Source organism: Eubalaena glacialis, chromosome 7 (genome assembly GCF_028564815.1).
Source record: "Eubalaena glacialis isolate mEubGla1 chromosome 7, mEubGla1.1.hap2.+ XY, whole genome shotgun sequence".
Lineage (NCBI taxonomy): Eukaryota > Metazoa > Chordata > Mammalia > Artiodactyla > Balaenidae > Eubalaena > Eubalaena glacialis.
The window spans coordinates 92652628-92679333 of NC_083722.1; the positions used below are offsets into that span (position 1 = coordinate 92652628).

At 38.7% G+C, this 26706-nt stretch overlaps 1 protein-coding gene across 1 annotated transcript in view; it reads right to left on the bottom strand.

Annotated features, from left to right (window-relative positions):
- Positions 1–514: 514 nt before the first annotated feature.
- Positions 515–26706, bottom strand: part of MDFIC2 (MyoD family inhibitor domain containing 2) — a 97962-nt gene continuing 71770 nt past the window's right edge. Inside the window, exons 3-6 of the mRNA XM_061197484.1 lie at positions 14467–14688; positions 2100–2348; positions 756–941; positions 515–636 (exon numbers count right to left, since the gene is read on the bottom strand). Coding sequence (XP_061053467.1) covers positions 515–636; positions 756–941; positions 2100–2348; positions 14467–14688 — 779 coding nt within the window. The remainder of the gene's footprint in view (positions 637–755; positions 942–2099; positions 2349–14466; positions 14689–26706) is intronic.

Consider the following 26706-nt stretch of genomic DNA (forward strand, 5'->3'; position numbering starts at 1 on the left):
ATTATTGGGACAGGATCCCAGAGACCCCGTACAGGTCCAGGTGTTCTTCCTTGAGTGGCTGGATCAGGGGGAGGTGGGTGGGTGCTTGGAGAGGGGCCAGGTGGCTGGGGGTACGGGGGGAAGCCCTAAGGAGGTTCACGGTAGCAACTGTTTATGAGCCAGTCTAGTAGTAGTTTTAATATTTGAACAGTTGGAGTAGCTGTACCGCTGTGTAGAGCTGGACTAAGACGTGGAGAATCCTGGGGTGGTACAGTGTCGTTAGAAAATTAGACCACCGGTTCGAGTTCGACACTGCCATTAAATCACTGTATGGTCTTGGATAAGTCAGTTCTTGGCGTCCTCTATTTTCTCTTATGAAAAATGAAAATACTGGGTAAGAACAGCTCTAAGTCCCCTTCTTAAGAGTTTACATTTTTCCCTCATAAAGATCTACAAGTTCTATGCATAGAGAATAGAGTTGTCTCTGAGCTTCTGAAAAGCACTGAGCCCAAAGTGTTTCATAAGGGGTGGGCAATCACATGCTCTGTACTTCGTGGAAAACATGATAGTCAAACAGGGATGAAGCCTGCATTAACCGTGGACGCTCTGTGCTATCAGGAACAAGACAAGAGCAGTTCGATGCCTTTTGATGGGAAGCTTAAGAATATTTTCAAAAGATTAAGAGTTTTCAGCGTTTTGAGGAAGTTACTGCAGAGTAGAAGAATGTGCCAGTTGACTAGAGAAACAAAACAAGTGTAGCTTTTGTCCAAAATTACCTAAGTCAGGCAAAGACAGGTATTTTGGAATTTGTTCTTGTTGTTTGCCTAAATCATAAAACGTTCCCTCAACTCTCCATTTTACTTTTGTGTTCTTTGTTCGGTTATTGATATCGTGTGCTTTTTTATATTCAGTGAAGATGTCCATGGGAATATTTAAGCACATGTTTGTGAGCAACGCCATGCCTACAGAAAGTAAAGAAAATTCCAGAGTAACTTCAACCTGCACAAATTGTTTTAATTCGTTTGAGTCGGAAGTCACTTTCTACGTTTGTATCACATCTTTAAAAAATTTTTTGTAAGTATGAGGAAGTGCTCAACATAATTATGAATCACTTGAATTATCAGAAATAGAAGAAAAAATATGGTTTCTGAAGCACATGCTGTATTAGGAAACTTAGTGCTGAATAAGTACCTGCACATGTATTTCTTTCAGGTGCCTACACAACTCGTCGTTCAGTAAAATGAACTGGTTCTGTTTTAACATCCTGCTGCCTATTGTACCTGACAAACAGAAATGAGGAAAATGACAAATGGATGATCTGGGGTCATTTTCTTGAAACTTGCACATAATTCCCACTTCTGCTCATTAGAATAAAGAACAGCCTTTCTGTAACGAATGAAGAACATGCATAACCTGTTATGACATAGTCATAGACATATAATAATACGGTCTAGAATTACAGTACTCTCTCGAAGTACATCATATTCAAAATTCACTGGATATGTCTTGGAGACATGTGTAGTAATTACAGGAACACGGTTTCTAATTCATTTAATTCCCTTTCCTACCTAAACTGAACATATAAGTGAATTTTAAGAGACTGTACAAATAAATTTTTAATTACACAATGATGTTATACAATGCATTATTAATAATAACCAACAATGCATAATGTTTATACATGAGTCCATTAGAAGGACAAGCTAATGTATGTCAGTTCTAAAAGAATGTGCTAATTTGTCCTGAATTTGTGAATGAAGTTGAATCCATGATGCAAGCCAATGAGTGCAATAACAGAATGGTTTCACATGCTGTTTTACAGTTAAGAAACATCTTGTACCTATGGCATTTAAGAGGTATTTAAGATTTGTTCATCACATGTGATCAAGATCTGATTTTTCAGTGAGCCATGCGGTTGGGAAATTTGGAATAAGGCCATTGAGTTGACAATACTAGCTTTTTCCCAGACAGGTGCAGAATAAAATGGTCTGGAGCATCCAAGAAATGTATACAGTCCTTACATTTCAGCACATAGAAATCACAGTCTCACTGTAATGGAGTTTCCCCCGGGGGCCAAAGGGTCTGCCGCAATGTGTTTCCTTTGTCGCGCTAGTGGTAACAGATTTCTGAAATCTCCATGGCCAGCTCCAGACACTCACTGGTCTCCTGGCAAGATTCAAAAAGGCTGAAGTCTATGTCACAGTTGCAGTTGCAGTCATTCCGGGAGTGGCTTTCATCTGAGGTGTGGCGATACCTGTGAGAGGGGCGGCACAAATTGGTACACACCGTTTCACACGTATCCGGGAGCATCAGGAGACAATCCAAAAACTGGCAAAACAGACAGGTGAGGATGAGGGAGGCACAGTCCTCTGTTTAAAGAAGAAGAAAGACAATTACAGGTGGCCCATCTGGGGGCGCATATGAAGCGGAGGCATGTGCAGTGGTGTGCTTGATAACTTTATAGCCAACTCTTAATTATTTATCCGTGTTAGGGGCGATGTACACCAGTTATTCTCTCAAGCTCCCCCTCCCCCATCCAGTACCCACTCTACTTAATTAATTGCTTCATTAACTTCCTGAGCATTTCCTATTGATTCCACGTAATCTGGTTATTTAAAGTGCTGTCACTTTTCTAAACTCCTTTATTTACGTTGCCTGCGGGGGTGCTGGGAAGCCGCACAATTAGCTGCCTATCTGGAAACCTTGCAATGGTCTGAAAAACAGAGCATCCTCCCCAAGTGCAGGGAGCTTGCAGCAGCAATTAGATTTGGGGACAATGAGAGATCATACACATTTCTGGCTTCTCATCACAAGGCTTTCTTATTTGTTTTTATGTGGATTCCAGTAAATCTGCCACACCCATATTCAAATGTGAGTGAAAAGCACATTTCAAAACCTAACATAAACGATTTTTTAAATAATCATAGTTGTTTCGGGTTGTATTTTATTTTTAATCCCTGTCTTCTTTTTCCTCCAGTTATGTAAAGCCTTGATTTTATATCAAGTTAAATGAAATATGGCATCGTGTACACCTAAAATCTTATCAATCCTCTTTAAGAAAATTGGTTTAAAAATTTACTATGCAGACTTGTAAAAATGTGAAAAGTATCTCTAAGGCATTGAAGGTAATTGGTAATTCTAGCCAAACAGCTGTGATGGGTTATAGATTATTGTATTTTTTGTTTCCATAAAGGGAATTAGTTAGAAGATGTAGCAGTTCTCTTGTTAAAATTATAACTTCTTAACATCTTCCTTCCTTCCTTCCTTCCTTCCTTCCTTCCTTCCTTCCTTCCTTCCTTCCTTCCTTCCTCCCTCCCTCCCTCCCTCCCTTCCTTCCTTCCTTTCATTTTTTAACATCTTTATTGGAATATAATTGCTTTACGTTGTGGTGTTAGTTTCTGCTGTATAACAAAATGAATCAGCTATATGTATACATATATCCCCATATCCCCTCCCTCTTGTGTCTCCCTCCCACCCTCCCTATCCCACCCCTCTAGGTGGTCACAAAGCACCGAGCTGACCTCCCTGTGCTATGTGGCTACTTCCCACTAGCTATCTATTTTACATTTGGTAGTGTATATCTGTCCATGCCACTCTCTCACTTCGTCCCAGCTTACCCTTCCCCGTCCCTGTGTCCTCAAAGCCATTCTCTACATCTGTGTCTTTATTCCTCTCCTGCCCCTAGGTTCTTCAGGACTATTTTTTTTTTTTTCTTTTAGATTCCATATATATGTGTTAGCCTACGGTATTTGTTTTTCTCCTTCTGACTTACTTCACTCTGTATGACAGATTCTAGGTCCATCCACCTGACTACAAATAACTCAATTTGGTTTCCTTTTACGGCTGAGTAATATTCCATTGTATATATGTGCCACATCTTCTTTATCCATTCATCCGTCGATGGACACTTAGGTTGCTTCCACGTCCTGTCTATTGTAAATAGTGCTGCAATGAACATTGTGGTACGTGACTCTTTTTGAATTATGGTTTTCTCAGGGTATATGCCCAGTAGTGAGATTGCTGGGTCATATGGTAGTTCTATTTTAAGTTTTTTAGGGAGCCTCCATACTGTTCTCCATAGTGGCTGTATCAATTTACATTCCCGCCAACAGTGCAAGAGGGTTCCCTTTTCTCCACACCCTCTTCAGCATTTATTGTTTGTAGACCTTTCGATGATGGCCATTCTGACTGGTGTGAGGTGATACCTCATTGTAGTTTAGATTTGCATTTCTCTAATGATTAGTGATGTTGAGCATCCTTTCATGTGTTTGTTGGCAATCTGTATATCTTCTTTGGAGAAATGTCTATTTAGGTCTTCTGCCCATTTTTGGATTGGGTTGTTTGTTTTTTTGATATTGAGCTGCATGAGCTGCTTGCATATTTTGGAGATTAATCCTATGTCAGTTGCTTTGTTTGCAAATATTTTCTCCCATACTGAGGGCTGTCTTTTGGTCTTGTTTATAGTTTCCTTTGCTGTGCAAAAGCTTTTAAGTTTCATTAGGTCCCATTTGTTTATTTTTGTTTTTATTTCCATTTCTCTAGGAGGTGGGTCAAAAAGGATCTTGCTGTGACTTATGTCATAGAGTGTTCTGCCTATGTTTTCCTCTAAGAGTTTGATAGTGTCTGGCCTTACATTTAGGTCTTTAATCCATTTTGAGTTTATTTTTATGTATGGTGTTAGGGAGTGTTCTAATTTCATTCTTTTACATGTAGCTGTCCAGTTTTCCCAGCACCACTTATTGAAGAGGCTGTCTGTATACTCTTGCCTCCTTTATCAAAGATGAGGTGACCATATGTGCGTAGGTTTATCTCTGGGCTTTCTATCCTGTTGCATTGATCTATATTTCTGTTTTTGTGCCAGTACCATACTGTCTTGATTACTGTAGCTTTCTAGTATAGTCTGAAGTCAGGGAGCCTGATTCCTCCAGCTCCATTTTTCTTTCTCAGGATTGCTTTGGCTGTTAGGGGCCTTTTGTGTTTCCATACAAATTGTGAAATTTTTTGTTCTAGTTCTGTGAAAAGGCCAGTGGTGCTTTGATAGGGATTGCATTGAATCTGTAGATTGCTTTGGGTCGTAGAGTCATTTTCACAATGTTGATTCTTCCAGTCCAAGAACATGGTGTATCTCTCCATCTGTTTGTATCATCTTTAATTTCTTTCATCAGTGTCTTATAGTTTTCTGCATACAGGTCTTTTGTCTCCTTAGGTAGGTTTATTCCTAGGTATTTTATTCTTTTTTGTTGTAATGGTAAATGGGAGTGTTTCCTTAATTTCTCTTTCACATTTTTCATCCGTAAGTGTATAGGAATGCAAGAGATTTCTGTGCATTAATTTTGTATCCTGCTACTTTACCAGATTCATTGATTAGCTCTAGTAGTTTTCTGGTAGCATCTTTAGGAGTCTCTATGTATGGTATCACGTCATCTGCAAACAGTGACAGCTTTGCTTCTTGTTTTCCAATTTGGATTCCTTTTATTTCTTTTTCGTCTCTGATTGCTGTGGCTAAAACTTCCAAAACTATGTTGAATAACAGTGGTGAGATTGGGCAACCTTGTCTTGTTCCTGATCTTAGTGGAAATGGTTTCAGTTTATCACCATTGAGAACGATGTTGGCTGTGGGTTTGTCATATATGGCCTTTATTATGTTGAGGTAAGTTCCCTCTATGCCTACTTTCTGGAGAGTTTTTATCATAAATGGGTGTTGAAGTTTGTCAAGAGCTTTTTCTGCATCTGTTGAGATGATCATATGGTTTTTCTCCTTCAATTTGTTAATATGGTTTATCACATTGATTTGCGTTTATTGAAGAATCCTTGCATTCTGGGATAAACCCCACTTGATCCTGGTGTATGATCCTTTTAATGCGCTGCTGGATTCTGTTTGCTAGTTTCTGTTTCCTTCCTTTCTTTTTCTTTCTTTTTCCTTCCTTCCCTTCCTCCCTCCCTCCTTTCTTTCTTTCTCTCCCTTCCTCCCTTTCTGCCTCCCTCCCTCCCTCCCTCCCTTCCTTCCTTCCTTTCTTCCTTCCTTCCTTTCTTTCTTTTTTTAGTTAAGAAAGTCTCAAAAACATGTGAGGGTTTTGAAAAAGGGTAGGTAAGTGTTCACGTGATATAGCATCTAATTAGTTAAAATCAGCATCCTGAAGACTTGATGGTTGAAAGTAACATTCTAGCATGAATTGGAGAAAAATTCCTTCCTCCTGATGGGCTTATCAATCAATTAACATTAGACTTTTTGTAATCTATTTTTCCCCCATTAAGAATGTTAATAACCTTTGGTTTTCAGACTTCAGTTGACTGTAACTGTACAAGCCTGCAGGAGAGATTTCGCTCTTTGCCTCATCTGTCAGAGCGATCTAAGTGTTCTTAGAGCTCCCTTCATTGATTTCAAACAATGTTTTCCAGAAAACATTTTTCTTTTCTTATTCATATACTTCTTAGGGTTTAAGAGAAGGGAGAACATGGAAACTTGCTCTGAAAGGGAACAAATATTTTAAAGAAGACCATTCTTATTTCTTTTAAAAACATCTATAAAGGTCTAAAGTGAGTTCTGCATATAGGTAAACAGAAATCTCCCTTCATTCCTGTGTTCCTCCCCCTCCCCCTGCCTCTCACCCTCCATTTCTTTCTTCCCCATAAGACAGTGGTAAAGAACCACACCATGACTTTTATGACCACTTTAATTGCCATATATTGTTGCAGGTGCTGTGGCCATTACTCAGTATTTGTAGTTTAGGTGGACTATTCCATAAAATGTCTGTGGTGTGTGTACTCATCTCTTTGCCAGACTGGGTGTATTTTTGTTCACTCAGAGCCAGTTTCTAGCATGTGGCCAACTCACCCGTATCTCGTAAATCACTATAAATCTCCCACAGAAATTCAGGAGTGAGTGAGTGCCATACATAGACTCTATTCTGCGTATGCATTTCTGAAGAGGGCGTGTTGGTGGTCAAAGATTTCAGGCATAAAACCTCGTCACGTTTTTTGCAATTCCAAGACTGCTGCTACAGCAGCCCCTGGCAAAGAAGTTCTCAGGAGAAAGTATTCCAAGCAAATGCTCCCTGATCTTTTAGGCTAGAGACTCAGAGACTTACTCAGGTCCATGACCATATAAAAATGATTTTCCCACTAGGTGCTGTCCTTTGTAGGTGCGAGACTGAAAGTTTGGCTTGGAAGTAAGTCAGGTTGGGTGTAGGGTGTTCTGTGGGGATGGGAGCTGGTGTTTCCTATCAGAGTGTGAAAACCTGTTTGTAAAATGGCCTTATAATTTCCTGTGGGCATATAACCGTTTGGTTGAAATCCTCTTGCCAACGTCTCCTCAAGTTGGCAGACTCTGGAGGTCTCCGCTTCTGATGTATACTATAGATTTTATTTATAAAAAATATATATATGTTGGCCTAATCCTTTGGTCAAGTTGGCATTTGTTTCCTTCCATCTCTCTGTTTTGCACTTGAGAATAGAGCCCATTTTTTTCTGTTTATAAGTCAGTCCTTTTTATTTGGTTGTAAAAGGCAGAGCCTCTTGCCTAGAGAAACACGGCAACATTAATGAATTGAAAACAGATTTTTCCCCACTTTCAAGTGTGTTCCACACTGTTCCTAAAAGACACATTAAATAATTCTACATGAGCAGGCTAAACTGTTTTGCATATGGCCAGTTTATGTTTGCACAAAAGTAACGTAAGCAGTTCAGAGGAAAATTGACGCACTGTTTGAAAAGAGAGTTGGACTTTCCATTCTCCTGAATGGGTATATTTTCCTTTGCCTGCAGTATTCCTTGGGACTTTAATGTTTAATAAACTTGATGTTCAGAGTCATAGCCTATGATTAGTACTCCTCTCGGCCCATCCAAAGCATCATCCCTGCATCCAGCTGCCTGCTTCCCATCTCTTCTGCACTGTGCTCAGAACATCTCACACTTACCAAGGCCACATTACGTCATGGGTGTCCCTCTTTCCCGCATCCCACAAACCTGTCTCTTCCCTCGTTTTCTCTTGTGAATGGCTCCCAAACACGCAGATGAATTGGCACAAATCTGGGACTCATTCTTGTCATTTTCCTTTTCCTCATCATACCCTTCCTAGCCAGTTCTTTCCTGAGTTCTGCTGATTCTCTCTCAAATTCCTATTTGAAACCCATCACCCGCTATCCACCATCCTAGCTGTAGCCACCATCAGCCATCCTCAGGTCAACAGAAACAGCCTCCTGTCCTGACACTGCTTCCACATGAGCCCACCTCAAATTCATCAGCCCCTGTGATACTGTTAATCATTAATTAGAACATCTCACTCTCCCTTTAGAGTCAAGTCCTAAATCCTTGCCATAGCCTGCAAGCTCCTGTGTGATCAGGTTCCTGCCTATTTCTCTGCCTTCCAGTTCTAGTGTCCTCCTTACTCACTGCACTCCAGCCACACTGGTTAAATTTCAGTTCCTGGGATGCACCTATCTCAGGGCCTTTGTACATGCTCTGTCTCTGGCCTGTGTTGCACACTCTCCCCTCGCAACTTTACCTAACTCCTACTCAACCTTTGGGTCTTTAGCTTAAAACACCTTCCCTGTAAATCACATCCTTGCAGAAACTCTCATAGCACCCTGCTTTGTTTTTTTCTTCATAGCACTGACCACAGGATAGTAAACTAATTAGTTTATTGATTAGTTCCCCCCCCCCGACTAAAACCTAAGTTACAAGAATGGCTTATCTCTTGTTGAATGAATGAATAAATGAACAATAAGAGATAAACAACATGGTCCCCATGTTGTCCTTTTTAGATGTAAGGACTAAGGCTTAGGGATTGTCACTGACTGTCCTAAAACTTTCACCTGTATGGTGGTGGAGCAAGGAATTAATCTAACTCTGGATCCAAAATCTGTGCTCTCTTTCTCATTGTTAGATGTGTCAGCTGGTTCGTGTAAAGCAAATTTGCAGTCCTGTACACTTTACATACATCTCACATGGGTCTTGAGATAACTCTCAATTGAGTACTACTACTGTTCTATAGATGAGGAAACTGTGGCTCAGAGAATTTAAGAAATACAGGAAGTGGTGGGGCTGTCATGTGAACCTAGATTCTCTCCTCCAGAGCCCTTAACTCTGAAGCTGACCTGCCCTTCATAACACACACGCTTTCTTCTGTCACGTTCAAGCCTGGCACCAGATGCTCTAGGCCTCCTGGTGACCTGTTCTCCCTTCCATTCCCCTCTCATCCTACTCCCCTCTGTATTCCCAAGACTGGTAAGGTGTGTTTTGCAGGTCTGCCAGGTGGCTTCTGGCTAGCTCCAGCCAATAGGAGGCAGCTATAGGAAATGGGAGGGTGGGAGAAAGGAAAGCCTGGGGTGTATCTCCTTCCTTCTCTCTGCTTTGTATCTTCCCTTTGGTTTTATCTTTTTCCGAATGCCCTTCTCTTTGTGACTTCTGCTAATGCCACTTACTAGTGGTCTGTCTACTAATAGTTAGTTACTAGTGGCCGATGAGCTAATGCCAGTAGTAGTGATTTACTAGTGCCCTAGAGAGACCAAGGGAAGAGGTGGCAGAGCTTTCCTGTTGTCGGTAATTTCCTCATGTAGCTTTTCACCTCTCCCTATACCTTTGTAACACATTCCCAAGTATTAAATTTCTTTTATTGGACTGCCTGGCATCATGGCATAGGCTCTAGTTGCTGCTGTCAGAGTACCCATCTCATTTCCTACTTCTTCCTTCCTTAAACCTGGATTAAAGGAGGTTTAAGATGTATCCAAGACCTGCAGGCCATTCAGCTGGAAGTGGTATTTGCCTTTGAGCAAGAAGCCATGATAAAAACCCTCTCTTAAGTTGGTTACATTTCCTCTTTACACCCCTAGGGTACATTGAGGATGTGGAGGCTATAACGTGCTAAGTGACATCCTTAGACCCTGAAGGACCACTGCAGCTTCTAAAGGTGCTAAATGTTAACTGGATAGTGGCTACTTAAGAGGGAGAATCTGTTTCTGTTTTGTATATACATTCATTTGTATTATTTTTAGATTCTACACATGAATTCTATCATATAGTGTTTGTCTTTCTCTGTCTGATTTACTTCACTAAGCAGAATATTCTCTAATATCATCCACGTTGCTGCAAGTGGCAGTATTTCATTCTTTTTTATGGCCAAGTAATATTCCATTGTATATGTATACCTCATCTTAATGTGGTTACCAAAGGGGAGATGGAAGGGGTCCACAAATTAGAGGTATGGGCTTCACAGATACAAACTACTATGTATAAAATAGATAAGCAACAAGAATATAATGTACAGCATAGGGAATTATACCCATTAACTTGTAATAACCTATAATGGGATATAATCTACAAAAATACTGAATCACTATGCTGTATACCTGAAACTAACACAATATTGTAAATCAAGTATACTTCAATTTAAAAAAGAACAAAAAAGGGGATAATAGAAGAAGAATCTGCCTCATAAGAATGGATCGTGTTTAATTATAGTGGAAAAGGTAACAGTGCGAAGGAGTTTCCACTAATATACCTGAGGTCGGCCCCACGTTCACGGTCCTGTAATCCCTGAGTTTGTCTTTCCAGCTTTCAGTGTTCTTGCCACCATGATTCCCTGGGATCAGGAGGAGGGAGGAACAAGAGGTAGCTGTAGCTGCCCTCTCTGGTCCCTGGCACATTCCTCAACTCCAGAAACATGCTTCCTGCATCTTTGGGAATCATTTTCCAAAGTGGCAAGAACATGGTTCTTCCAGAAGTGACCCCAGATAAACAACAGTCTCCCTCCAAAACAAAGTAAGAAAAAAAAAGACGAGATGAACCTGGTCCACCCCCAGTATTCTCATACGTTAATGGTTAATGTGCTGTCCCTGAGAGAATTTGGCATAATAACGAGATTCATGACACACTGGCTCCAACTGATCACTAAAAGTTTTTGGTCAAAGAGTATAAAAATTGGGACTTCCCTGGTGGTGCAGTGAGTAAGAATCCGCCTGCCAATGCAGGGGACACGGGTTCGAGCCCTGGTCTGGGAAGATCCCACATGCCGTGGAGCAACTAAGCCCGTGCACCACAACTACTGAGCCTGCGCTCTAGAGCCCGTGAGCCGCAACTACTGAGCCCGCGTTCTGCAACTACTGAAGCCTGCACACCTAGAGCCTGTGCTCCGCAGCAAGAGAAGGCGCGACAATGAGAAGCCCGCGCACCACAACCAAGAGTAGCCCCACTCTCCGCAACTAGAGAAAGCCCGCGCACAGCAACAAAGACCCAACGCAGCCAAATAAATAAATAAATAAATAAATAAATAAATAAATAAACCAAAAAAGTATAAAAATTGGTTCCCACTCCCCCGACATTTAGTTCTTTAAAAAAATGTCTGTAATACAGAATAGGAATAAATAAAGTGTGACTGCCTTTCTCTAGCTGGGGTATCATCCCTGATGTTATCAATTTTAATAGCTACTTAAATATGTCAAGATCTATTTAAGTTCAGACAAGCACAACTAACATTCAAGTCAGTTCTTTAGAACTAGAATGACTAGATTTGGGTGATACTTAGTAAATTTTTGCTTGTGTTTTTTTCTGAGCAAATGAACTGAAATAATTATAAAATTGAAACATTTTATAAGATGACACTATTGCATTTAATTGTATGAAATTTACAGTGTAGAAAATGTAATCATTTTATTCAGTAGTCCGTGGTGTAATTAAGACTGTTCTTTTGAGGTATCTTGTATTTATGATTTTCCCCTTCCACCTGGATGAGACATCTCAAATTCAAAATTATACATCAATTAGGTATTTTCTCAGGATTCTTTTTAAAGAGGCTGTTTTCTCATATCATGTGTATCCCTGGTTTTATCATCCACGGGGATGCTTTTGCAATCCGAACATAGAAGCAGAAGCAGAGACACAGATAGCGCTCTGGACTTTTTCCATTTTCTTCAGGAAAGGGACCACACAGGATGAGGCACAATTTAATAATAATGTCGCAGCACACAGTGTGTGATGTGCAGTAGAGATCATTTTAAATTCCCATCAGAGCACACACCATGAACTGTGCTAATGGATGTAACACATTTTACAAAATCTGCGTGTGTGAGGCTTCTCCATCCTGTTTTAAGTGGAGCAATGTATATAAATAATAGATATTAGCAATTAAGCATCCATTCCTATGCAGTCATTTATATATTTGAAAATAAATTAACCACAAACTACATAAAAGTGAATGCAATCTTCTCTTTTCCCTTCTGTTTCCCCTGCTGTTCCTGAAAGATATTTCTGTATTTATCTCAGTATGAACAGTGACCCCAGCTCTCAATTTCTGCATCCTTAAATTAATTACTATCAAAATTTTCCTAAAATGCAGTGAGTCTGACTTAACTCTTTATTTCCTTGATGTTTGCTATCTAGGATAATGAGAGGTTCTTAGCACTATCTGTGGGCCCTAGTCTAGGTGTTTTACTCTCCTTTTTAACCAGGTACCAAAAACTCTTACCTCAGTGGGGGGATTTTTTTTTTTTTTTTTTACAATGTGGGAAATGAAGGATGAGCTATTACCTGTGCTGTCAGCTTAATACTGGAATTTTCTGGGTCATAGTAGCCTCTGTCCAGGCCCTAAGAAAACAGTCTAATTCAATGGTCTTCATGAATCTCCTTTGCTCTTTTGAAGAAAGAGTAGTTGGTTCTTTTCCTACATGAGGCTCCTGAGCATGTGTTGCCACTTTAATGGAGTAGTCATTTTGGTCTTCCCTGAGAATACAAGGGTTCAGGTATCATGCTAGCTGCATTGGTCCTTCTCATTCTGCCAAGATACCTGATAAGACAGATCAGAGTGGTTCCGGAGGGGCACCACTCTCCTGTATTGTGTGGATACATATAATGGTAATTCGTAATTCTGGGATCATTACAACCAAGGTCCATTACAAGTAAAATCCATGCATCCCTGACACGATCTGATAAAATTCTCTATTGCCAAAATGCAGAGAACTCTCCTCTGTTGCCTGTTTTCTTGATTAGCATCAAGCTCTAACAAAACCAGAAACTTGGACATCATCTTGGACTCAAGGTCATACCTGGCAGTCTATCGGCCAAAGTTAGCTGAAAGCTGTGTATTGTTGGGAGTGTCTGGGGCTTCATAAAAGAAATAGAACTATTGCCAACACTTAAAAATTGGGAGATTTCCTATAACACTCTAGCTCTGGCAGGTCTGAACCTCTTTTTCCTTCTGGCAACAATTAGCTGGAGCTGAGTAGAGACAGTGTTCTTCTCCTTGCCACAGTCCTCACCCATCCCTATCATACATCTGGAGGTACTTCCTTATTCGCATTGTCTCCTGGTAACTGCAGGCAATTGTGTCTTCTAGTCTAAAGGCTCCATGGCAGTGTTTTCACGAGATTATATATAACGTGTGTTAGAAATCTCTCCCCTTACTTTTTAAAACCATAATCATAATAAAAGCAAAAGTCGAACATCTGTTCTGTGACAGGTTCTGTACTGGATGTTTTACCCATGTTATTTCATTTGATCTTCAAAACACCCAATTGCGTGTTACTAGCTCCATTATATAACTGAGTCTGAGATTTAGAGATGGTAAAAAACTTAATCCAGTCTTATACAGTGAATAAATTTCAGAGCCAGGAATTAAACTGATGTGATTTCAAAGTTCCTGTTATACAAAGTTTATTTCACTTTTTTATCTTACGTTGAAATAGTAAATATGAATTTAAATATAGACCAGAAACTGTACCTTTTTATGTTTTCCTTTGAGAAACTTCAAGGTTTCTTTAAACCTTGCAAAACTGACATGCAAATGTCAGTATGGAACATTACACAATTCCTGAATGGTTTATGTCTCCTATGAAGGTCAGTGCAAAAGTTAACATGAGTAAAATTCCATATGTCTTGGTGTGGAGTCTATGGCCTTGAACTTGACTGTGCTGATCATTTAGCATCAATTCAATTTGAAATTGGTTTTGCAAGTGCAACATGCCTCTTATGTCACATATAGAGGTGGTTTGGTGTAGCTTTGCACTGATTCGAATGCCTAGAAGGTGATGTTACCTAGGGGAACCAACCCTTTTCCACAGGCTGCTGGTGTAAGCGTCCTTGTATTTTATTGCAGTCTATATTTATACTTTTCCAGCTTTGCAATGCTATTCCACCCTGTCTTCGTCTCCTCTCAGCCTAGAGTCGCGGGTTGAATAGTCCCAGATGCAAGAAGAGAAAAAAATTGGCTATTTTTTAGTCTACTTCATAGCTCCATAGCAAGAATGATTTTACCTCACTCCGGCTATTTAAAACACTTTGCCTCAAACTCCCAGCTTTGAGAGCAAACAACCTGCCAAGCACCTCATAATTGCAAGGTGACCTTGACATGTGTCATTCATCAGAGTTTTCAAGTTGAAGCCTTCCTGGTTAATATTCATAAAGACTTTTTTTTTTCTAACGGCATATATGATGGTTTTCCAGGGGCTGGGGTTTGGGGAGCTTTATTTAGAGATGGGTTGATTGTGAGAAACATACCATCAGTGTCTCTTGGATGAACTGAAGGATGAGTTTGGAGGTAGGAAAATTTCGTTTGGCATTCTTCAAGGGAGGACAGTGATATGCTGGATTCGGACAGTTTTTTCTCACTGGGGGTTTCCTTGGCTGGTCCATCTGTGATTTTGAATTCGGATACTGAATTTATAATGATGGTATTAATGGCTTTCTCGTCTGCCTGCTTTTCGTTTGTGAGTTGCGTATCTAGATGAAAAAAGAAAACACACATACACAGACCCGCTTATAGTTGACATGACCTTGTGATCCAAGAAGGGACGTTTGCAGAAAAATTCACATTCTAGACTTTTATAAGATTAAAATCTTATTTAGAAGCATGAAGCATTATTGGACAGGATTATCTTGAATGAAACCATATGTAAGAATAAAAGTTCAATAATTATAAAATTTTACCCATATTTCAAGTTTCACCTATCACAGTAATTTGTACCACTTATTTCAAAAACACAGTGGTTTTTTTTTTTTTTTTTTTTAACTCAGTGGTTTTTATAGTGATGGGTGGGGAGAATCAAGGCATTCATTCACTAGGATTAACAAAATCTCATAGAATGTTGTCAGCTTATTGTCATAATGTTTTATGGATCTCAGAAGTAGTAGAAGGGTCTTAAATGCTGGACAGTAATGTTCAGTAATGTATATGATCTCAATCAAGTTGTTTTATTTCTTTGTGTCTACAAACCTTAGTTTCCTCCCCTGTATAAGAAAAGTGGTCACACATAACCATCCTATAAGCTCATTTCTACATCTGCCCTTAAAGACTCTTACTTTGCCATTCTTTTCTCTGCCTTGCCATTTGTTAGGTGTCTATGAAGGTGATAGTCTTTGTGGCTTTGGGGGTGTACTCCTTGGGAACAGGCTTTTATTTCCATATAACCACCTGGCAGGGAACCTAGAGCAAAGTCCTTGACTGAGATTCTGGTTTGGAGAGGCACAGAGAAGGCTGAAAAGACCTAGGTGCTTCGTGTATTTCAGAACTCCCATACTCATTTACTGGTTCCTGCAGAACAATTGAGGGTCTGTTTTATAACAAGCACTGGTCTGGAAACTGGGGATTGAGTGCTGACTAAGACAGGCATGGTCCCTGGCTTTCAGAAACATCCAGACGGGGTAGTGATGCAGGCACTGTATAGCTTACCTACACCAATTAAATCGTCCTAAGATGGAGAGAAGAGTTAACAGAAGGTATTCTCAAACCTGCATCCAGGATGATGCCCAGGGACTTCTTCAGCCCTAAACAAGCATCAGTCCTGGTGATTTGGCGGCACTACTGGGAGATAGTGAAGGTGCCTCCTGAAGAATTGCCTTTTCCATCACTAGCCCAATGCCTGACTCAGTGACGCTCACTGAGTGACTGAAATCAATAAAACAGTTGGCAACCTGGTTTAATTTTACTGCGCTTAGGCAGCTCCGTGCAAGAAGTACATTCTTGCCAAGTCCATTTTCATTGTCCTTCCAGAAATTGCTTCTTAGTTTGAGGTAGATGGAAATCTCTGCTTGATCCTGCCTCCTAGGACAGTGGTAGGCGTGTCTACAGAGTAGAATCATCTCGGAAACCTTCTAAAAATTTGGCATTTGTTTAAAGCTCAGGCAATCCCTCCTCCCCCTCAACAGGTTAGAGCGCAGTCCCTGAGGGAGTTTTGAAGCTCCCTGAGTGATTCCAACATGCAGAAAACTTTGGGAACCACTGCCACAGGGGCCTTCTGCTTTTGAGAGTGGAGAAAGGAGAGGACAGCCCACTGATACATACATCAGTGATTTTCAGAAGCTAATCATGAGACAGTTGCTCTCCAAAGGCTCCTAACTGGCACGGGCGCTGACAGTATTGCACGCACAATTGTCTCAGGCCGTTTTTGTTGCTTTCTGAGCCTCCAAACAGCCTCGGCTTTCAACAGTGTTTAATTTTTATTCCCTACCTCTTAGGCTGCTAGCTTTAAATCTCTTGGTTGCAGTTTGATTCACCTTAAGAGGGATTGGCAGACATAGGGGTTCAGAAAAACATCTATTGTTGATAGCAGTTAATGTAATATTGAATAGATAGAATTAGTTCAACAGATCGGGAGACTCTTGGGTTCCTTTAACCCAAGAGAGATTCACCGAATTAATGGTATAGTGATGATAATGATGATGGTGACGATGATGACAAAAATAATAGTTTATTTTTCTTGCTTGGATATCAAAGTGTCAAGTAACCAGCTTTAATCACAAATAGTCATTCAAATTATGCCTTCAGTACTTAGAGAAGAACTGGTATTTTGGGCCAGATAGTTCTTTGTCACAGGGAGATTGTAGGATGTTTGGTAGCACGCCGTCCTGTACCTACTTGATGCCAGTAACGCCAGTTGCCCTAGGACACGACAAACAAAGAGGTCTGTGGATATTGCCACATTTCCTCCATGGGGCAAAATCACCAATTCTGAATATCAAACCACTGCTTTATACACGCATACACACACACACACACACACAGCACACAGAGTTGTATACCTTGTATGTCAGGTTCTGTGTTACCACTATGTACCTTATTTAATTTAAGCATCACAGAGACTCTAGGAGGTAGATACTGTCAGCCTCCCAGGACAGATGGGAAATGTATAAATTGGTACCCAAGTTAACGGATGAATGAGTGTAACCAAGGCTTAGTTTATTTAGATAAGTTCCCTGAGGCTTCCTTGTTAGTAAATGGTAGAGAGCTGGGATTTGAACCCAGGCCGTTTGGATTCCAAAAGCTTTGCTCTTGTCCCTGTCTCTTTATATTATTCAACATTTTCTCCAATTTGTTCTTAGCTTTTATCTCTGCTTCCTCAATATTGGGACTGCACATCAGCAAAACCCTCTTCACTCTAAATCCCGTGATGTGTCACCTACCTGAAATCAAGCCTTGCAAATGACATCGCTTTACAGACATACCTAAGCAGTCTCTGGCAAAGCAAGACTACCTTCTTGCACACTTAGGGAATCCTGCCTCTTTAGTTACAGCTGCTGTATCCCCTACATTAAAGAGCATTTCAGACAGAGCTGATACATAACAAAACTTTGATGAGTATAGAGATCACAGCAGCTATTTACTACAGAATTAATTGACAATCAGTTCAAATTATCACACGTAGTCAGGCTGCATGTAATGTAAATGGCTTTTGCACAAAGTAATTCAGTAACAAAAAAAAAGTTGGATAGAGGTTACTGGAATATAAGAACATGCGGAGAATACAGTATACAGCCAAGTGGTATATGATTCTCTTTTTAATTTCTCGACACTTTTAAGTATAGCATTTTGAATCTAAGTGGTGTGCTACATTAAGCAACCATTTGGAGACACTGGGCTTGTACTGAGAGAATTTTATGGAGAAGTTAAACTGCCATTCATAAAGTTATTTTAATTCTATAATCTCTGTTTATATTTTTATTTTATTTTTTTCATTCCCCACTGGGAACTATCTGTTACTCATTAGAAAATCATCTGACAAACACACATTTCAGAACCCAGTCTGTTCAACCCAGAATTCTGACATCTGAAATGAGTCACAATTTTTGGGTGAATGTTACTGACATCTTCCATCTTTTATAGATGGAATGCTAACAGTAATTTCCCCAGATTCCTTCTTTTGCGGTGTTATTTGACTTTGTACCCAAAGTATTATAAAGTAGCATAAGCTAAAAGGAGAAACACATAAAAAGTGGTATCACATCTTCTGCAGAGAAAACTATTTTGGAATTAAATAAGGAACTCGTGAAACTAAATTTGGGATGTTATACATAGTTCTTGACATTAACTTAGAGAAAATAATTTTTTTCAACAGGAAAAAATCACCAAAATTAGGACAAAAATTAGAAGTTCAACTGTATTTCTTGGGAAAGAAATTAAAGTGTGTACTGAAAGTCAGGGAAATAGAAAATTTCTGTTTGGGCTAGAAGTAATTGCAGAAGCAATGGGCATAAACTTAAGTAACAGAGACAACAGACAGTAAATTAATTTTTTATTACCACTGAGCAAATGTTATTAATTTAATTCAATTAACATTTATTGAGTACCCACATGCAATGGATGAATCAATGTGACAGGAGCTATTAATTTATTTACTTTAAGTCATTAATGAAACATTTTAATGATTTTCATTTTTGCTCACTAAGTGTGACTTTAGAATTTTTGCATCGGTGCATCTTCTGAGTCTCTATATATATGAATTCAAATCATGAATAAGTAGCATCTCTTCTCCCCCGCGCTCCTCCGATCCTATTCTTGTTTTCCCCCTCCCTTCCCTTCCCATTTCTCTGTCTGGGTTTACTTCTTTGACCTTTCCTATCTCGATTATTGGTTTCTTCTTTCCCTCCCATTCCTTCAATATATTTTTTCCTCATACTTTGTTCTCTTGGTTCCTTTCTTTGTTCCTTGGTCTTAAAGTCTGTATTCGTTCACACTCACAACTTATTTTCTTTGTGCACTTGGGCCCCAAATCTCTATGCAGTTAGCCAGCCAGCCACAAAAACTATGTGCCTAGCTGTACTAGGTGCTTGGGAATTCAAAGACTAAAAGCAAATAGTCCTCAAGAGACCCAGAGTCATCACAAATTGCAGTCTCAAACTTGCAACTGACTGTTGGATGTTTTATTTGAATTACTGGCCAAATCCTTACAATTACTGTGTCTCTTTCTATTGGCCCCTCATTCTCCTCCCCAAACTTGGTAATCCTGGATGTCCCTGGAGAATTCACAGTTCAATTTCTTTTCATAGTATTGTCATTTTGCCAGTTTCATGAGCTTAAAAATATTTGATTTGCCCCATCTCTCCATTCAATGACCTTCCAGTTTTTCTTTATTATTCCTTCTAAATATCTCACAAGTCCATCTCTGTTTTTTCATTTGAAATACTACCACTCGGGTTTAATCTTCTGTGCCCTCAAATCTGGACTCCAAGGCATACCTCGGAGATATTGTTGGTTCTGTTGCAGACGGCCATAATAAAGGAAATACTGTGATAAAGCAAGTCACACGAATTTTTTGCTCTCCCAGTGCATATAAAAGTTCTGTTTACACTATAGTGTAATCTGTTAAGTGTGCAACAGCATTATGTCTAAAAACACAAGGTACATATGTTACTTAAAAATGCTTCACTGCTGAAAAATGCTAACCGTCAGTGAGTGGTCGTCTTTTTGCCATAGTCATAGCAAAGGTCATTGATCCCAGATCACCATGACAAATACAGTGATAATGAAAAAGTTGGAATATTGTGAGAATTATGAAAATGTGGCACAGAGACACGAAGTGAGAAAATGCTGTTGGAAGAGATGACTCTGATAGACTTGTTTGATGCAGGGTTGCCACAAACCATCAATTTATAAAAAACACAATATCTGTGAAGCACTATACAGCAAAGCAAAATGAAACAGGGTCAGCCTGTGTTTCAGTAATCATTGATCTCAACTATAATAACAACTCTCCTAAGACATCTTACACACTGTAATCAAAATGATGTCGTGAGCAGTACTCTTCTGATCATATTACTCATGAAAAACCAAAACAAAACAAAGCAGACGCACATCATGCATACACACAAAATGTCAGTAGCTCTTTCTTTCCCATTCTCTTATTCTCAATTAACTTATCCATTCTATTGACAAATTGCCTTTGACATAAGTTGCTTGTTGTTAAGTTTTTCTTGTGAACGCTAAACTCCAGAAGCCTCTATGAAAATTATTAGATAAGATGTTAAGGCAGGGTGATTTTAATTTTAATTCTAGACCAAAACGTTTAAGGTGAGTGTGTATTTCAAATGTTTGGACCATTTTTAAAGCTGTAATGGTGAATTATATTTTCCTTTGGATTTAAACTATACTCTAGCTTAGAATTTAGTACTGTGATTATCCGTGGTTGAAATCAGATCGAAACATACAAGTGACATTTCAAAGTGTAAGCTACTAAACCATTAATAAATAAGTATGGTTAGTAAGCTGACATGGTAGAGGTAAAAAAAGTTTTTTCCTTTGTATGTAAAGTTTGTAAAGTTCACACAAATGTCAGAAATGGTATTTTGTTGTTATTGTTAGACTATATGGACTTTCTTCTCCACAGCTTGGTAGGTAATGACACAATACACAAAGTAGAGAAAAGCATACAGCATGATCACACATGGTGAAAATTATTAGAACGAGCTAGAATCATTTTCTTGATGTATAGAGCATTATTTTTCTTACACTGAGTTAAATTTGAGATTTGATACTATGGCTAAAGACAGAACAAAATGAGGAAGATAAGGATTCCCTAGTAGTCACAAAAGCATAATAAAAGGTAACTGATACTCAAAGAAGGTGTGTTTTTTTTTTTAAAAAAGAAACACATTTTCTTTTTTGGAAGCTGAGTGGGGTAATTTTCTCAAGGTGAGGGTTGAAGGCTTCCTAAAATGTTCTCACCTTTTGAAATGAATGGCAGTAAGTAATTCATGGAGTGTTCCATTGTTATATCCTGTTAGTTAGATTGGACGAAACAAAATCTTGGGTTCATTACATCTATTTTTTGATGGGGGAGGGATAAATGAACTAAGAATATTATACTGGACCTTCTTTTTCTTTAATTTTTCAAATGCCAGCTCTGGTTAGATGTCCTTTAAAGACATTCAGGTTTTTTGTTTGTTTGTTTGTTTTATTTTTTAAGACAGGTTGAAGCAGCAGTTTTACATATCATTGTTTTGCTTTGTCTTCTGCAACACTTCAACTGAAACTCTGCTTCAAAAAACATTAGATAAAATGTTTATCAAGGGCCGTGACAAGAGGACATTTTAAGCCTTTTTAGTCAGCCTTAGTAAATCTTTTTTTTTTTTATAGAGAAAAAAAGCAAAAGAATATTATTCCTCCAGATGTCATAGCAATGAGTGTTCAAGGTAAAAAGGATTCATGGGGAAGAAAGTTCTAAGAGAAAGTTGAACATGGCCCCCTCCTCAGGCTTCCCTGATACCTGCAAAGCAACTTCAGTCTTTTGGGACCGAAGTGGGATTTTTGGCCTAATGTTTCTAGATAATTACCTCCGTTTTCTGCTTGCCACTATACTTTGCACCGGTAGGCAGACATAGGCTAAGTGATATACTTTTATAGCTTGATCCTAAACTTTAACAAGGAGCAATTCAGTCCTAGGAAGTGGTTGAATCTTCTTTAGACATGAAAACAGTTTGCAATTATGAGTCTCCATTTCATTTTCATGAAGCAGTTAGCTTCAGTTTAACGTTAGTATAAAGTGTCTCAATAAAATAGAGATTATGTTATCTTAGGAAAAAAATAATTGGTTAGCAGTTTTTATACCTTGATGCACTTGGATTAGTAATAGGTTAAGAGCTCTGAAAAAAATAAATGAAGCCAATCAGGCTATAAACTCATGTGTAATTGGTGTTGTGTATACATTTGATTTCTTTTTTTACTGTTATGTTTAAATATAAATGTTAAAAATTATAATTATTCACGATCGTCTCTATTATGTTAAAACCATCACAATTTATCATCCCAACTATTTGAATGTCACTGAAAGTCTCTTACTTGCATTATCTCATTTGACGCTCACAACAGTATTGCAAAGTATTATTATCACCATTATATGAATGAGGAAGTAGATGGAGTGTCAGAGATTTTAATGGTTTGCCCAAGATTACCCGGCTGGTAAGGGGCAGGGCTAGTACTTGAACTTATGCCTTCTAATTCCTATGACAGTCAAACTTTCACAAATTGCTTTATGGAACCAGGCACTCTGATATGAGATCAAGACACTTTTCTGAAGTATAACTCCTTTGTCCTTTCTGATTTTCCTTTCTCCAGGCTAAGCGATTTTGCTGGTGTTTGATTAGGAAGCACGCTATGTGTTTGCTCAAAACCAGAATTCTTACAAATGATTGCATTTTCCAAACTTATCCCTCAAAGACCATTGCAAGTGTCATCTCCTAGGTGACGCTTCCTACACTGCCCCCCACTCCAACTGAAATTGTTACCTTTGGGAGCCCCCAGAGACCTGGGTTGGTCCTCATTATAGCCTATACTTCCATTTATTGTACTGTGGCTAATTGTGGATGTATTTCTCTTCCCTTTTCTGTTGTGAGCTCCTTGAAGAAATGTGACCTCCATTCATCTTTGATTTTCCAGCACCTAGCACAGTGTCTGGCAGAAAGCAAGCGTTAAGTAAATTTCAGATGACTGATGAACTGACTGACAGATTGAACGTGGGGTGTCTCAGCTTTCAGTTGACAATTGACTCATTTTCCCTGGGACAGGTTTTTCTGAGCACATCTTCCATGGGTCTTCCTCTCCCACTCTCGCTATGCCAGTTGATCCTGGTGAAAGTCTAAAAATTCTCTCTTTTGTGCTAAAATATATATTGATTTTTATTTTGATGTGAAAGCAACATTTGCATTTGTATCTATAAAACTGTGAAGAATACAAAAAGACACAAAGAAAATAAAATCCCCTGTAATTCTACCATTATTAACACATTATTTCATTTGTTTCACAAAAAGACAATGGAAAAATCTGGTGTATATATAGCATATATATCTACATATATGTCAGATTTATAATATATAAAATATGTATTAAAATTAGAATATTTATCTAATTTTAATGTATTATTATATATGCAATATATATATATGTATTACATATAGTGTTTCCAAGATGTGCCACTCACTCTTCTAGGAACTTTGCATGTATTAACTCATTTAATACTCCCAGAAACCTTATGTGTTAAGTACTACTAGTAGCATCCCCATTTTTTGGTTGAGGACCCAAGAGCACAGGGATATAAAGTAACTTACCCAAGGTCACCCAACTAAAAAGTGATGGAGTTGGGATTATAATTAAGGCAGCCTGGCTACAGGTCTGTGCTTCTAACCATCATGCTATATTGTCTGTCTAGATAGAGGTTTAAAAAGAAAATCAATATTGCGATTTTATTGAATATATTGTATTATATATGTTACAGTTATTTCATGAATGTTTCCCTATATCCTAAAGATTATTTAAAAACATACATCTCAGCTCAAATTTACCTCCTCAAAGAAGCCTTCCCTACACTAAATCTAAAGCAATGGTTCTCAATTGGGACAGATTTTGCCACCCAGGGGACATTTGGCAATGGTTGGAGACGTGTTTTACTGTCATGATTGGGATGAGTGTTTTTAGTGACTAATGGCCAGGGATGCTGCTAAACATCCTGCGATGCACAGGAATCCTCCCTGCCTCTCCCCCCGACAAAAAAAAAAAAAAAAAAAAAGCCTACACAAAGAATATGGTTTCCTCTGAATTTGAGAAATCCTTATATAAACTAACCTCAAGCCCTCACCACCAGCCATTTCTACTACATCACAATTTCATTGTCTTTGTAGTGCTTTCCATTATTCTGAAAATGTTTTGTTTATGTATTTGTTTACTTGATTATGGAGTATATGTCTCTTCTACCCTTGACTAAAATATCACCTTTATGAAAGCTTTGTCTATATTAATTAATTGCAATCTCCTAGAAGGGTGCCTGGAACATAATAGGTACTTAAAAAATAAGAAGTCAAATAATGCATAACATTTCTTGCATGACATATCATAAGTTATTTAACATTCCACCATTCAATAAAGATGTAAATTGTTGCCAATTTTTGCTATTATAAATATTCGTAAATGCTATTTTCATGAATCTTTTCATATATCTATTCATTTATGCAGGTTTAATTCATAAGTAAGGACTTAATTGGATTAATGGCCAAATTTCTAAAGCTTTTCGTATAATTTACTAATTGCCTTCCAAAAGGATCATGTCAATTTATACCCACACCAGTAGTGATTGGGGGAAGTTTGCATACTCTTTTCTGGCTGACTCTAGGTTTTACCAATAAAATAATTTATTTTTATCAATTCAAACAGAACTTTGAGCCAAATCTTCGGTTTTCTATATCTGAAAAGACAGTCTTTCACTATCATGAGAAGTGCGAGGTTTTTTTTCATATCCACTGCCTTTCTGAAGAATTTTTGTTCCACAACTAGATTCATGGGTAATTCTGAGCTCTGCTGCATTATGTGGAATTAGACAGTGAAAGACATTCATTTTGGGTTTATAGATCTATACGTTTTTGTTCAAAAATATTTATTGGATGATTGATGTTTGGATTTCATTTATTTAGCTGGTTCTTGCTTTTGTGTCCTGAGGGCTCTGAGGTGACATGCCTGTTGACAGACTGTGCAGGATCCCTGTTGGCTTGTAGGTCTTGACAGGTTCATACCCATTCATAACATGCCTATATAAATGTAGGATAAGGATGAGATCTGTACAGAGAGCCTGGAGGCTAGAAGTCAAGCCACACTAGGAGGAAGGGCAAGAGGTAGAAGTAGAAGAGAGAAGGTAGAGTAGAAGTAGAGAAGCAAAGCACATGCTCATTTACAACTCCTTTGGCCCATTGTATGTGCCCAGTGTATTATGGCATCTATCAGAAGCCTAACTGGGGTTTATGATCTATTTTCCTGGTGGCCCATCTGGTGGAAGTTTAGTCCAATGGTGTCCCTCCTAGGGGAGGTACAAGTCTATCCAATGCAGGTTAGAGCAGCTACTGACATCGTTTTTTTAAGAAAATTATCATATAATAGTTATTTTGGTATATTTTATAACATACATAGAAGCTAATGTGGCAACTTATATATCCATTGCATGCGCACGTGTGTGTGTGTGTGTGTGTGTGTGTGTGTGTGTGTATGTGTATGCATACCTACCTAAGGTGGGCCTTGCTCTTTTCCCCCCTTTTTTACTAATAAAGGTTTACAAGAAAAACTTTGGAGACCGCTGGTCTAAGTACTAGACTGAGGTCAGCCCTCTACATCCCTCTCCACCTGAAGGAAAATCCATTTTCTTAGGCTTCCTTTTGGTACCGAGGGTGTGGCACACTGGAAGACTGACAGCCACAGCAGCTACAGTAGTGGCCTGAGTAGACTTTTCCTCTGAGTTTCTATAGTGGTAACAGGATTAACAGACTCTATTCTGGAAGTACTTGGGTGGCATAACACCTCCCAGCAGAACTATTCCTGACAAGGACGTGCAGATGGAAATGCATATTTATGTCACTTAAAGCCTACCAGAGACACAAGGATTTCAGCTATAACAATAAATAGAAAAAAAAATTCTCCAGAGTTTTTGGTAACCCATACTCAAGTGCACTGACGGTGCTTGGCGAAAGACCTACGGTTTGCTCCTTGTCCAAGCGTAAAATATTCAGTATTCCAGCATGTGAAGGTAGACTATTCTGAATATATTTTAGAATACTTAAAGCAGGCTAGCACAAAGTTAGGTTACATTTTCAGGGCTTAAAAATAACAGAACAATTCTATGAAGTGTTTGGACCATTTCAAGGAAAAAACAAAAGTCTCCTTTAAAAAAGTATCCACTTATTCCATGTATTAATCATGATAGGTTTTAAAAAATTATTTCCACAGGCCAGATAGTCACTGTAGTCACAGCTTCCAAGTTTAAAATATTGTCTTTATAGCAATCCTTGATAGAATTTCTCCTAGCTTCCTTCTTAAACACCTCTGACAATATAGAAAAAGAAAAATGCTCACGTCCACAAAATATGGGCTTGCTTGTTCTGGGAAGAATTAATACAACATATCTACTTATTAGAATTGAACTAAAGAATCCAATCAGTCTGGCGCTTCGGCTAGCTCAGCTGAGAGGGCAATGAACAACCTCTGTCTCCCCACCGTGCCCCAACACCTTGCCTGGTCCAGTAATGAATATTCTGTATCATTTGGAAAATTGAGCTGCCCTCTCCTTTGAAGAGCTGTGCTTTTTGATCTGACCAGCGAGCTGTAGTTCTTTGTCACTCTAACCAATCCAGGTATGATTTTTTACAATAAACAGAAAATTTTCAAAAATTGAGATTCTGATTAGATTGCCTGAAGAAATCTGTGAAGAAAAGAGAAGAAAATCTTAAGGAGCAAACAACTGGAGGTGAAAAGCCTGCAGGATAGATCCAGAGGGACACAGTGAATTAAGAGATTCTGAAGAAGTCAAAATTATAATGACAGAATTAAAATCTGCATTCTGGGCAGTAAAACAGAGAATTGACCCTACGGAAAATATCAATAGTCATGTGGAGAGTAAATATGAACAACTTTCCCATAGTTTAAAAGTAAAGGATAAAGGACTGAACTTATGATGATAAAAATGGTGTTAGATACAGAGGTCAGAGCAAATAGAT